The 14,241-nt window shown below is 42.1% G+C and overlaps 2 protein-coding genes across 2 annotated transcripts in view; both read left to right on the plus strand.

Moving 5' to 3' along the window:
• Nucleotides 1-1,154: 1,154 nt before the first annotated feature.
• Nucleotides 1,155-7,943, plus strand: SNRPC (small nuclear ribonucleoprotein polypeptide C). Its single transcript, XM_054979291.1, has 6 exons — nt 1,155-1,237; nt 2,471-2,513; nt 4,015-4,123; nt 4,714-4,803; nt 5,200-5,304; nt 7,581-7,943. Exons 1-6 carry the CDS (start codon nt 1,230-1,232, stop codon nt 7,703-7,705), a joined length of 480 nt encoding a protein of 159 aa, XP_054835266.1. The 5' UTR covers nt 1,155-1,229; the 3' UTR covers nt 7,706-7,943.
• Nucleotides 7,944-12,491: 4,548 nt separating this feature from the next.
• BLTP3A (bridge-like lipid transfer protein family member 3A) overlaps nt 12,492-14,241 on the plus strand; it is a 109,481-nt gene continuing 107,731 nt past the window's right edge. Inside the window, exon 1 of the mRNA XM_054979899.1 lies at nt 12,492-12,733. Within this exon, the coding sequence (XP_054835874.1) occupies nt 12,690-12,733 (44 nt within the window). The 5' untranslated portion in view covers nt 12,492-12,689. The remainder of the gene's footprint in view (nt 12,734-14,241) is intronic.

Genomic DNA, 14,241 nt, shown 5'->3' on the forward strand with positions numbered 1-14,241 from the left:
GACAAACTATAGGTCACTTTTTTTTCATTCTTCATATAAAAATGCCCAGGGCATGTCAAAAACTAGAATTCCTAGGTCAAGGTGGGGTGAGGTGGCTAGATTAGGATCTTTCCCTGACCTAACTTGTTTTTTTCATATTATGAAATTTTGCAAAATGTGATTCTCAGTGTGCTTTAGTTGAACATGTAGTTGGTATAGGCAGAGATCTTTAAATGTAAGAAATTTATTTCCATAATAGTGACATCAGGATAACAGAGCAAGGAAGCTTAAGACTCATACTATTCTTAAAAGTAAAATGGGAATTGTACTTTTTTAATGTCAACTTAAACACATTACATAGAAATACTTTTAATATATTTTCTGCGTTCAGTGTCAGCTTTCCATTGAGATTTGCTCTTGAGAAAACAAGTACAGCTTGAGATGCCAGTGTGTTTTGGACTGCATCCTAAGAGTACCACTAACAGTGATTACGACTTTTAGTTAGTCTTCTTGGATTTTGCAGTGATTGGCTCCTCAGTAAACAGGCGTGTGGTGAAGGGACGCATGGAATTAACACAGCATCAAGCAGCATTGTGCGAGACAACAAATATAATGACAGCTTGCACCTGGCAGGTTACTGTGCACGGATGTGAAAGGCAGTAGGGAGCCCAATGAAAGGCGGGAAACTTAATTTTGAAAATGAATGTGAAGGTCACCGAAGCCCTGAATTGAAAATGTATAGTAGCGATTCAGTTGTGGAATTGCTGCGGATCTCGTGTTTCTAGTGCTTCTCCTCCTCCTCTTTCCAGCTAAAAAGGCGATTTCGCAAAAGAAAATTCTATTCCTGCACAGACTACCTTCACCTGCCATAACAATCTGGAACGATATTTAGAAAGACTGCAAATCCCAGTATGCAATGCATCAAAAGGGGATTGGGCCATAGGCTATCCCGCGGTTTTACAGCCGCGGCCAGTCTTCGGCGGCTCATAGCGTCGCAGGAGAACTTCCAGTCTAAAAATGAGCTGGGTTTTCCACTTCAAACGCAATCATTAGGTTTTCCACCTAGGAGGACAATACGTTATACCGTTTGCAAAGCGTCATAACCAGTAGAAGCTTTCATCTTGTTTCCAGTCGCTCAAACCGCGCACTTAACTTTTCACCCTTTTCCGGAAGGGAAACACGTCGCAGAATGGTTCGCGTCACTTCCGGGAGAAGTCCGTGCGGCCGGTAGAGCGGCTTCTGAAGCCAACATGCCCAAGTGAGTAACTTGCGGTGTTCCTCTGAGGAGGGCTGGATTCCCACTGGGGCTCGAAAGATGTGGGTTTAGGGGGAGCAGGAGGGTGTGTGTCTTTTCCCGAAAGAAGGATCAATAATGTTGGATTGTCGGCCATTTTTTAATTATCTTTACATTCCTTCGGTCTTTCAGTATCACATTCTTAAAAGGCGCTTTTTTTAAAAAAACGAGTCATATCTGTTTAGTAGAACTTGCCGTTAAGGCATAGCTGACTCATGGCAAGAGACTAACAAGTGGTTTGCTGTTGCCTGTCATGTCGGTTTGCCCTGATCTGGATAGCCCGAGTGAGCCTGATCTCGTCAGATCTCAGAAGCTAAACAGGGTCGGCCTTGGTTAGTAATTGGATGGAAGACCGCCCCCCCCCCCAAACAAAGACCAAGGTTGCAGAGACAGACAACGGCAAACCGCCTCTGTTAGTCTCTTGCTATGAAAACCCTGCGGGAGGGGGGTCACCATAATTCAGCTATAACTTAAGAGCACTCTCCATCACATGTTTGTTCACTGCCTGTAGATGTTAATCAGTATGAGGCTGTTTTTCTTTATCTTCAAGTTAAATGGTAGCATATGATAACGGTGGGTTTATTGTTTGCACTTTTAAGATTACCATCCTATGCTAATTCTGTTGAGTTGCTGCAAGTATTGATCCAGTTGCTCTCATATTATTATTGTGATTACTGAGTTTGTTTTCTTGTCATTTGCAAAAACTATTATAAGGGTAACTTTTTCCCAGCTTGTAAAAGGCAGCAAGCTTCTGAATATGAGCTGGGAGGCAGTAGGAGGGGAGGGCCTTGGCCAAAATTCCCTGTTTGGTCCCGCAGGGAAACCGCAGAATACTACACTAGGCTACATGGACAACAGGCCTGATCCAGGAGGTTCTATTTATGATCTTAAGATGGGGTCCATGTTTGTGTCAGAGAGTAGCTATTGCTGCTCCTCCTTCCCTTTGAGTGTTGATGCAAAGATGTGAGAAAAATATGTTTGAAGGGGCAAACCAAAGAGAGTTACTTCATATTGCAAATAAAAAAATTTTATTCTTTGAGGGAAATATCAGTGAAATAGTTCTGTTCTTACTCTGCAAGCAATTGAATCAAATCATGAGTCTAACAGTAAAGTATAATATTTTTTAACAACTCTCAAATGTTGAGGATAAAGTGTTATTTATTACTCCATTTACAATTCACATTTGTCTCCTTCCAGGTTTTATTGCGATTACTGTGATACTTACCTCACCCATGACTCTGTGAGTAACAAGTTTCACAAAGTTCCAGTGTTAGAGCTGCAGCTGTGCTTTCCTATTAAGTATTAAGCTTGAGGATCTTTCCTAGTTTGAATCTAACCTGCAGACTGACAATTGATATTCAGTAGATCTTTGAAGTTGTTTTATGCTCTGGGTGTTTTCTGTTTATCAATAGAAAACTGCAAGTGGCTGAACTCTGGAAAAATAATTTACTAATGTGTAGTTATTGTGCCCTGAAAGATAAAAGTTATTGAGTCACTTCTTTGTGCATTCTGCAGAAAACAACAACAAAAAACAAACAAGAGGAAATTATTTGAAATTAAGAGTCAGTTGTTTTAAGTTCATACATTCCCAAACATTTCTGAAGTTTTGAAAGGCAACGTGAAGTAGAGTATGTGGGAGAAAAGTTAATTTTCTTAGAAGACTTTATATGAATGCAATACCTCAGCACCAAACTGCTCCTCTGCAATGTTGCTGTAACATAATTATCAGTTGGAAGGAATTGCATGTACTCTCAATGGATCTTTTTCTCTTTTGATTAGCTTTCATTTCTATTTGGGCTTTGTATACTAATATGACATATTTTGCTTGGCCTACTGGAATATTGGGTTAAAAGACCTATTAAATGCAAAAGATATGGCTTGTGTAAATCTTAAAGTACAAGCAAGCATAGTGACCATTCACAACAGCCATAATGGTATATGATTAAACTTTGGCTAATACAATTAAATCTACTGTTGAATTCTCATTTAACAGTTACATAGTAAATCTGTTAGTCTTTGTGATGTTACAAAATTTTGAGATACTATGCTGAGCACTTTGAGGAATAACAGTACGTTGCAGTTCACAAAATCTGCATAATGGAGCAAAGTAAGGAGATATTTCCGCAAACCTAGGGGTCCTCTTAGGGTGGCAGAAAAAATTTAAACAACAAAATAAGTGGGAAGAATAAACATAAAGATATACAGTGTTGTGCAGTGGATGGTTTAGAATTTGGAGGCTACCCACTCTGCCATGGAAGCTTGCTAGGTGACCTTGGGACAATCACACACATACTCAGCATAAACTACCTCACAGAGTTGTTTTGAGAATAAAGTGGAAGAAAGAAGAAAGCTGCTTTGTGTCCTCATCACAGGAAAATGGGTATTAAAAAAATACTTGTGTTGACATCTTGCAAGGCTACCTAATTGAATCATGGCAGACATTTTGCATTGCCTAGGCAATACAAAATGGCTGCTGAGATCATGTGAAGTAGCCTCTCAAGATCTGGGTGGGTGCTTACTGTACTATGAAAAGGGAAGAAGGTCAGTGTGGTAGAGAAGAGTGCACAAGCATGAAGGGGAGGGCAAGGTGAGAGCAGAGCCACTAGGGAAGAACAGTTAAGCAAAAGAGTTGGAAATGGGAACTGTAAGCCTTGTGATTCTTCCTCTTGTCATTCTCTAAGCAAGAAATGGTTTCCCAGGTAAAGTTAGTGCATGGAGAGAAATGGTTATTTGTCTTGCAGCCATCTGTAAGAAAAACCCACTGTAGTGGAAGAAAACACAAAGAGAATGTGAAAGACTACTATCAAAAATGGATGGAAGAACAAGCGCAGAGCCTGATTGATAAAACAAGTAAGTCATATCAATGGAAAGAGTTACCTCTAGAATCATTATCAGCCTTGATTCTTTTTCGATGAATTGCACTGTAACTTCAGTTCTGGTACCTAGAAAGTCAGCTCAGCCCCTTCTTCCATAGCACTTCTGTAATTATGCTTCTGACACCTCCCCAAATGGGAATGCCACAGAAGTGCTAAACATTTTAATCAGCAAATGCTGGGTTTTGTTGGAATGCCCCATTGAAAAATGGTGGTGCATGTCCAACAGTACCATAAACAAATTCATGGCAAAAGAAGGGGGGACTATATTCAGCAGTTTTGCCACTGCTGATGGGATGTATCAGAATAGTTCTTGATTTGCATTCAGGTATTTTCCTCTATGGATAAGAAATTTGTTGGGGGGGAAACAACAGATTAATCTGTTTGAAATTGCTGAATCATCTTAGACTAGATGTGTTGGTTAAAAAAAGTCTACCCAGGCAGCTGCAGAGCTGAAGAGAGAGGATAATTAGAGTTATGCTTGGAAAGTATAGTGGAGTGGGGTGATACACTTCAAAATGTGTATCTGTTGACTAACCACATTTTGCCATTTTTGCATTTATGTAGCGGCTGCATTTCAACAAGGGAAAATCCCACCCACTCCATTCTCTGCTCCACCTCCAGGAGGAGCTATGATACCACCACCACCAAATATCCGTAAGTGACTTCTGATGTCTTATTTCTGAGTAGTATGAATATATGGTGGATGTTTTGCTATATGTTCAAGAAAAAAAATCTTGGGTTTTTTGTGCTTTGGGGGAGAGTAAGCTATCAATAACCTTCCATTGGTAGTGAAGGGGACTGAATCTTTTCCAATAATCTACACTATTGGTTGATAACGTGAGGAACTGTCTGTAATGCATACAAAAGTTGGTACACAGCCCTGTGTCTTAGGAGATGCTAAAACGCCTTATGCTCTAGAACTGTCAAAATAACTGCAAGAGACTTTTATTAACAGACGAACAAAGCTGTAACAATAGGTTCTATATATCTGAGATATTGGGTTGATCTGCAAATCTGTTTTGACATATTTGTTCATGTGTCAAACTTCAGCTGGTCCTCCGCGACCTGGTATGATGCCAGCACCCCATATGGGTGGACCTCCAATGATGCCAATGATGGGTCCACCTCCTCCAGGAATGATGCCAGTTGGACCTGGTAAGTTCTAGATTGCATACATTGTATTTTGAAGGAATATGCAAGAGAGTGTCTATCCTGCCTATTTTCACAGGATTCCAGGCAGCTTTTATCAATAAACCATACATCTTTATATTGGATTAACAAAAGTGAAAGCCAGGACATCTATCTAAACATTAAATACCTATTTTACCGATCGCTTATTTTATTTACATGCATATACGCTCCATCACTTTCCAGTATTCACTTACCCAGTCTTTTATGATCCCACACAGTTGCTGTTTCCTTTCTGGTGTGCAAGACTGCCTCCTTCTGCATTATGGTCATGCTTACTCTCTGGCAAGAGCCTGCATATAAAAATTGTGAATGATGATGAGTATCTGGGGCCCCAGAGGGCTATCAGGCAAGGGAAAGTTTGGGCATCTGTTACAGTAAGAGGTTGCCAAAGCAAATGCCCCAGAAAGCCAGAAGAGAGATCGCATTGTAAACTCAAGAACAGGCATAAAAGCTGAGACATACAAATAAGCGCTAGATAGAGTCTCTAGGGTTTTATGTGTGGGGTGGGGTAGACATTTTAGCAGGCAGCTTTTTTTAAAAAAATGGAGCCATAGCTTCTCGTGGTTGTTGCATTGGAATATAATTAGTGGGTTGGCTATAAGGCTCATTTCTGTTGGCAAAAAAACCTACTGCTGGGAATTGTGTATATATGAGATTTTTACGAGTTTCTTCTCTCTTACTGCAGACCTCCATGTTGCTTCCATATCTGTTCCTGGGAGTTATTTTGCCTCACGGGGCATGGTGGGATGCAGGAGGAGGAGGAAGTGGGATAGTTCTGTGACATTATTAGAGTTCCACTCTTGATGCTTTGGATCCAGTCCTGCATCTTTAAACTAGAAACCTTATTGAATATAATCCTGCTATGTAACTATTTTCCCTCTCCAAACACCACTCTTAACTCTAGGCTGTCCTTCACTGACAGTCTTCAAGTAGAGGTTGGACAGGAATATGTTAGGTGTGCCCTAGTTTTGAATTTCCTGCATTGAGTTGGGTTGTTCTGACATCTGTCAAGATCTACTACCATCAGGCCGGAGTCCGGGGCCACTGCACCCTCCATGGTCCTGTCCCAGCAAGCTGGCATCAGCTCACAGACAAGTGGCTGGATTGACAGCGTCCCGATTTTCCTTTCTCCTGCCACACGCCTGTCCCCTGGCCCTTCCTCCCTGATCTTTCCTGGGCCAGACTAATAAATGAATTCTTGGGGATGGGGCAGCCCTGGACTTGCCCAGTCCCCCTCAAGCTGGGGTGAGGCTCTGTGGGACTGGGGCGTCCCCTCCCAAGCCTTCACTTCCCTGGTGCTTCCCTAGTGTTTCATAGGCCAGCCTTCCTGGTCTAGTCGGGCCCAAAGGCAGCGAGTCTGTCACCAGCCCTGCCTGCCAGGTCACTCCTCATCACAGTGCCAGGGCCCCGTTTCTCTGCAGGCGGCCTCTCCCAGCATCTCTTCTTGCCTGGCCTGCCTGTCAATGCCTCAGGCTGATATGCAGTGTCCAGTGGCCTTAGACCATCTGCTTTGGCTGTCCTGTCACTCCCATCAGAGGCAGTAAGTGTGGAGGCAGAAGTGGCTAGACATCTTCCAACTCTCATTGACCATTAATTGGGACTCTAAGATAAATTAGTCATCTGGGAGGGAAATATTTCAGATCTCTGAAGCAGCAGTCCTAATTTTATACTCCTCAATGGGTTTTGAGTTCAGTGGCATTGCCAAGCTTTCTTAGAGATTGAAAACAACGTTGGTTTAAAAACTTTACAGAAATCCTGGCTCATTTAGTTTAGATAAACAGGTTCTCCCAATTGATAGCTGTATAGTTTTATATTTATATAATGGGTTAGGAAATGGCAGCTCACTTCCCCAATGAAGGTCATAGCATCAGGCAATTTCTGATGCTCCCAAATACTGATCATCTAGGGCTTCTTATTAAACAAAGCATTACAAGAGCAAGATATGAGTCCAATAGCACCTTTAGAGAGCAACTACAACTGGGCAAAAAAAGCCCATTTCGTTATGGTGATCAATCAGAACGTGGAAGTAGAAATTCAAAGGTTTTCCAGGTCACCCATTGCCTATAATGCCTCCTTAGAAATAAAGGTTTTGTATGTTAACATTTACTCCTCTGTGTTTGGACTAATGTCCAAAGAAACCAAGTTAGCTTTTTCAGTACAATTTTAATAGAAATGTACAATTTTACTATAAATTGGTTTGGTGTCTTTCTTATGTATTGTATCTATTCCACTCCCCATAGCTCCTGGGATGAGACCGCCTATGGGAGGACACATGCCAATGATGCCAGGGCCTCCAATGATGAGACCTCCATCCAGACCTATGATGGTGCCAACCAGACCAGGAATGGCTCGTCCAGACAGATAAAGTGGAGTGGAAAGCACCATTCCTCCTTTTTATTTTATATATGCTGTTCTGTGACCGAGGCTTGGGAGTTGCATTGTCCAGAATACCACTCAAATCACCTTTTTTTAAAAAAAATGTACAGGCTCAACGTGTGTGTGGGAGGGGGAGGGGACAAGTAGGAGTCTTGGACTAATGCTTTAACAGTTTTCAAATCCATTTGATTGTGACTTGTTAGAATAAAATGTTCATACTTGTTATACATAGTCTTGGTGTTTGTTAATCACTCTGTAGTGAGACTAAACCTGAGAGCTGCATACCCAGTTTTTCATGTGATTGAAAATTCTCCATTGCAACCAGTTCTTCCTTCCAAACAATCCCTTCTCACCTCTTTCTCCCTTTGTTGTTATGGCTCTTCCCTCTCTCTCCACACTGTATGGTTTCTCCCATCACCTCCACTGCTGTTGTTTTTCCCCCCAGCAACCCAGCCCATGATCAGTAGTGATCTGCTACCTTGGAGGTTCCATCCGTTTATGCTCTTAATACTGCTTTCCTTTCATGTTTGTGCCTGGACAGCAGAAAAAGAAGGAAACGGGTCTCTGTTGCAAAGGCCCTTGAGGGTAGCATTGGGTGGGAGTTGTATTTTGAACAGCTTGAGAAAGCTAGGTAGTTCCTGAGCATAGTCTGTCCACCCAGGTTTATATTAGCTAGAATGATGTTTATAGAATGATGCAATATAACGAGGCTTAGTTTACTGTCTTATTTTTACTTTTCCTGTGGGATATATCCAGAGATGTCTTGCATAGCTTATCCAGAGATGTCTTGCATAGCTTATAAATTAATGCGATGAGCTTTGCCACTCTAAAACCATTTGCTGCCCATTGAATGAACTGCACACACTTGATTCCAACAGCAATTTCCTTAACAAAAGTTAAGGACTTCTGTACTCCTGGTAGTGGTGGGTGTAGAAATGTCTCTCTTACTTGTTGCTTTTGATTGTGCAAGCGATAGATTGCTTTGCCAGTTTTGCTTTTATGGGGATAAATGAAGTTACTAGGGTTGTTGTGCTGATAACTCTGGACAGTATTAAAGTTCCTGGAAGCACAAGTTGGGTTTTATTTTTTTGCTAAATAGTGGTATCTTAATTATGGATAATGGGATTTTAAAGTAGGTTATAACTGCATAGTAATCAGAAATGCAATATTCAGCTGTTCTTAAGGAATTTCTGCTTATTTCCCAACTTGAAATGCGATTCACAACGATTTCTGTTAGGACATTTTTGGCAACTGTGTGCTTATTTTTCCATTAATGGGTTAAATCAGCATAACTGCTTGTAGGATTTAGTGTATAGCAAACTAGCTTGCTGTGAAAGACTTTGCCTTCCATCAGATATGTAGGTACAAGCAGACTGGTTTTCCTCCCTTCAGGAGTGCTGTGTTTTAATTAAATGCAGAGAACTTACAGCAGGAAGCGTCGTTATATTAAACTAAGGATTGAAACTATGTTTTATATACACTAACTTGGTTAATCTCTTCAGAGAAGTAAGAAAATTTACTAAATAAATGAACAGAAGTTGTTTTCTACATGGTGTACTGAATCCCTGTGGATCCAAAATTTAATCTCTTTTAAATTGTGGAACTTGTTTGTTTGGCAAATATCTGCTATGGAAAATCACAATTACAAAATAGCAGACTTTAGACATGCAAAATATGTAAAGTCTTGGGTAATAAATAAACATGCAACTTACTGCTGTATAGACATTTATTATAGACACAAAGATTGATCAAAACCTAGGTAAGTCTAAAGCCATCCTTTTTAGTGGTTGGGGCTTTTTTGTGTTGTGGTGTTGAGAATAGTAGTTGGTAGGAATTAATGAGAAATTCATTAAATAATTGAGTTTGTTACTCAAAGGCATAAATAAGCTGCCCCATATCAGTCTGTAACCAGTATAAAAATATGAGAGGGCAATCTAAGCCTTCATAACTATTCCTATTTAACATGCAAATTCAGAAGTATTATGAATCAGTTCCCCAGAGTTCATGTGGGTCTTTGTAGACTCATGCCATGTTAATGCCTTGAGAGCCTCAGAGTAGGAGTGCCCCACAAAATTCACAGGGAGTGGGTATTCTAGGAGGCCATAAGTCATGGTGGGTTTAGAGTGTGTGGGTGATGATAGGGGGCTATGGAATTGTAGGGAAGGGGGCTCCCATTTCCCTTGGCTTTGTTCCTCCCCCCCCCCCCGAACCCTTTTCTCTCCCCTCTCCCAAACACCCTTTCCTGTTTCTTACCTCCTGGCACCCTTCCCTGTTCCTCACCCCCCCCCCCCCCGCCTTGCCTCCTGGGTCCCAGAAGATGGTCATCCACTGGCATTTAAAGCAGCTGGTTGGAGGAATGGACCCCACTCCTTCAGCACTGTACCAAATATGGGAGGGTTGTTTGGAGTCCTTGGTCACTGCATAGTTCCTGCAGGGCCCATCAGTCACTGGAGATCTTTGCATGCAATGGGAATTAAAACTCCTAACATTTTTTTTCTAAATTCTCAGTTTTCTTTGCAAAATGGGGGGTTCTCCCAAGTTTGCAGAACCATCTGTTTTGTAGCATGTGGTCCCGGTTCTTGGAGTTGTGGAGACCTTGACTATTAGATATCTAACAGTAGGCTTGTAACTTAATTTTAGAAAATACCATGATAAGAATTATGACTGCAATAGGTACTGGAGAATAGTTTAGAAATTACTTTTAATAAAAACTGGAATGTCCTCCCAAACACACATAGGTAAGTCTTGATAAGAAACCTGTGTATGGAAGAATTGCGATCAAAGAATACACCTTCAGGAGATTGGAAGTAATTTGTGGCATGCTTTTGACAAAGGGACTCTGAAATGAGGAAGTAAGCCAGGCTCCTCGTTGGGTGACTCCACAGGGACGGCGTACCCTCTCCTGTGAGAAACAGAAGAATAAGAAACAATTTACAACAATATAAAGCATTCAGCAAGGAATTTATTAATAGACTTACCTGTTGACAGCTTAATTGGAGACATGACCATATGGCTAATTGGTTATAGATGGATTTGACTTTATTTATGTATTAATGTATTTATTAACACTTTGCACTTTATATTGGACACCTTAGAGCATTTGTGGAAATTTACAAAACTAAACTAACCTGTTTCAGGGTATGATTCCTGAGTGATACATTTATTGCATTTTGGATTTAACGTTTTAGTATTAGGTAGTCCTGGTGGTTTTTTGCTTGCTGTTCTAATCATCATCAGTAGCACAGTCTTAAAAAGTAGTTCATAATTGTGAAGTATTGAAAGCCTGTCTTTAACAAAAAAAAAGTGGTTTCTTTATTGCCTAAAGGAACTCCAGGCCCTCTACAAAGTAAAAGTCTTGTACAGAAGGTATGACCTCATTACAATTACATATAGTGACACTCCCACAGAAATGCTTAAGCAATGACTGGCTTTCTAAACATAATTGTATTCCTTACCACATCAGCCCTTGCTTGGTCGATAGCAGGCTAGTGGTAGGTCTCCCTTGGAAAGCAGAATTCTGCTGCTGTGGTGCCACAACTAAGTCCCTGCTTCATATTTTACTTATGGACAGAGAAAATCTGAATGAGGACTGCTTGTGTAAAAAGTGGGCCAGAGGTGTTATGATCTTCTTTCTTTACTATTCAGTAAAGATCAGAATACTTACTGGATGCGAAATCCCTGATAAAGTCTGCAAACAAAATGTGGTAGTAATAGCACATGGTACAGTACTGTATGGGGACAGGGGCCTTCTAGATAGCCCCAAAATAATTTAGTATACTTAAGCAGCAGTTCTTAACGGGGTTATCTGGCCCCACAAGGCATGATCTACAAATGGGGAGGGTAGAATTTTGGGGAGCAAATGGTGATTGGGGTTTGCAGTGGCTTCTGACAGCTACTGGAGGAGAGTTGTCTATTGCTAATCCTATCCTGAGGCTAAACTCAGTCTGTGAGACTCTTTAAAAAGTAGCACATAGAAAATTGCAATTATGGAATTAGCTAATGGATCATCAGGCACAAGGGTGTCATTGAATTATGCCTGAGATTATGTAACACAGGCAAACAATAAATATTTACCGCCCACCGCCCCCAATGAACTGCCTTAGCTGTAGTGCTGATTTTAGGGAGAGTGCTTTTATGTCCTCATTTTTTCTCAGGGGTCATTCAGTAACCAATATTGCATACTTGGTGGGTGGTAGTAGATTAAAAGTTAAGAACAACAGTATTCAAGACAGAAGTATGCTGCAAGATTCAGTTGCCATGGCCTCTAATATTGCTTTCTATTGGATTTTTTATTTTTATTTATTTAGATAGTAAATTTGTACACAAAAAGCGTAAAATACCGGATTTTTGTTGTACAGAGCTCTCAGCCCATAGTGTCCTAGTACACAAACCTATTTGATCTATATTTGTACAAGTGTTGTTCTGTTCACCACCACCACCCTGAAGAAATCGGAAATTGTTCTAATCTAGTGTGTTTTTAAAATGACACTTTAATCCAAAGAATACAGAATCAGTGTGCCGGTGCCGATTTGTGCCAAAGTACCAGATTTTTACCTGCTTCTGTGGAGGAGCTAGTTTCGGTTACCACACGGGCTTTAAAACATTCTGCTCGAGTTAATCAGAGGACACACACACAGTCAATGTGCACAAATCTACTCAAGCGAGAAGCGAATAAACTTCGAGATTACTTCTGCCGAGGCCGCCCGGCGGAGACGTTGCTGCGGCTGCCGCGCTCCTCCCCGTGAGCCAACAGAGGGCGCAGTCACACCGCCGCATTCGCCTGTCCTCTCCCCGGAGGGCGGGGGCGCTGGGCGGCTTTGTCGGACTTCGCCGCGGTGGTGGCCGGGATTCTGGGGGAGAGTGAGGCGGGCGGGCAGGCAGGCGAGGAGCTGGGATGGCCGGAGACGGCAGCCAGTGAGACATGAGGGAGCGCTCGGGGCTTTAGAGATTCCTTGTCCCGGCCCAGGCCCGGCATGGCCGGTCTCATCAAGAAGCAGATCTTGAAGCACCTGTCCAGGTGAGCGTCGCTCGGGCTTGCCTTTGAGGGGTCCCTCCAGTAGCAGGGAGAGCCGGAGACGGTTACGAGGCAGCCGCCGAAGGAGGGCTCTGCGGAGGAGTCGTACGCTGGGAGGCGGGACAAGACGAAGGGGGCTCTGCGACAGCAGAAGTGACCGGGGAGGGGGGGGAGGATTCCCAGCACCCTCCTCCTCTTTTCCTTCCGTCGCCTGTTTGTTTTCTCGTGGACTTAATTTTCCCTCCCCACTCGATCTGGTTGATTCCCTCCCTTGTGTGGTATTTCGTAGGGAACTTGAAGGGGTAGCCTGCCCGCCTCTCAACCAGTTTTTTTTGTCTCCCGGCGTATCCTGGCCTCTTTCCCTCCACGGGCATCCGGATAGATTCTGCTGCAGATGTTCCTGTTTAATCGCTGTGCTCTAATCCTCCTCCTGCTCTGCAGATTTTTAAAAAAATCCTCATAATGTATTTATGTCGTGAATTTCTATGGACTCATTTCCTCTGGGTTCTTCTTCCTCCTGTTAAAATGTATACCCTATTAAATGAAACACCTGACAGCCCTGCCTGAGATGCTGTTTGTATCTGCCTGGGTTCTTACTTGAGTTTACCGTTTGGAACATCCAAGTACTCGGTGGCTTGAGCTGTTGACAGAGTTCGCTTAATTGGAACTATGTGTATGGAATTGGTAACATGTAGTAGGGGGAACTTTTTTTAAAAAGTAGTTACTACCTTTCCGGTGTGTGGAAAAGCCATTAGAAAGAGCAGCTAATACGGAGGGAGTAAATGATTGTAAGTTATAAGTTGATGCAATAAACTGAACACACAAACCACTGAGAGAGTCTGAGGAAATAATATATTGGGGCAACCAGTTAACACATCGTAATTATACTGGAGAAATGACTGAAGAGTAGGGTCATGAATGAGGAAATGTGCGTTCAAATATGGGTTCTGCTATACTAAGTTCATACGACATTTCACCTGTGTCATTTGTGAGTTCCTGATGCTGTGGATGCTACCAACACAGCATCTTCTAGAGTGGAGAGCGAGGGATGAAAAGTGCAAATGTAACATAAGGTGATGACACATTTTATTTAAGAGTCTTAAAGCACCAAAATGTAGAGGCAATTACATTACCTTGGTTTATGATACTGAAAAACCAAGACATGGAGGCTAAACAGCTTGCCAGAGGTTAAGGGCTAAGTGTAATGCTTTTCCATGTAACACATGCTCCAGTCATGTTTTTTTCCATTACTCAGAAGGGAGTAAGGTACTTGATGGTCAAATAGCCTGTCCTCACATTGCTGCTCAGGGACAGCCATTATCTTCTCTCTTTTAAACTATATGGTGCATGCTGTGGCGCAGGAGAAGACAGAGTGAACAGCTGCTGGAGGAAGTTGAGGGGAAGGCTGTTGTCATGGCTGCTTGCCTCAGCAGCTGACTCTGAAGAGCAAGGGACTGTTGCTGTAGCATGTGGCAACTTGAAACTCACACAGGAAGCACCTTGTTGGAGGG

Source organism: Eublepharis macularius, chromosome 5 (genome assembly GCF_028583425.1).
Source record: "Eublepharis macularius isolate TG4126 chromosome 5, MPM_Emac_v1.0, whole genome shotgun sequence".
Taxonomy (NCBI): Eukaryota; Metazoa; Chordata; class Lepidosauria; order Squamata; family Eublepharidae; genus Eublepharis; species Eublepharis macularius.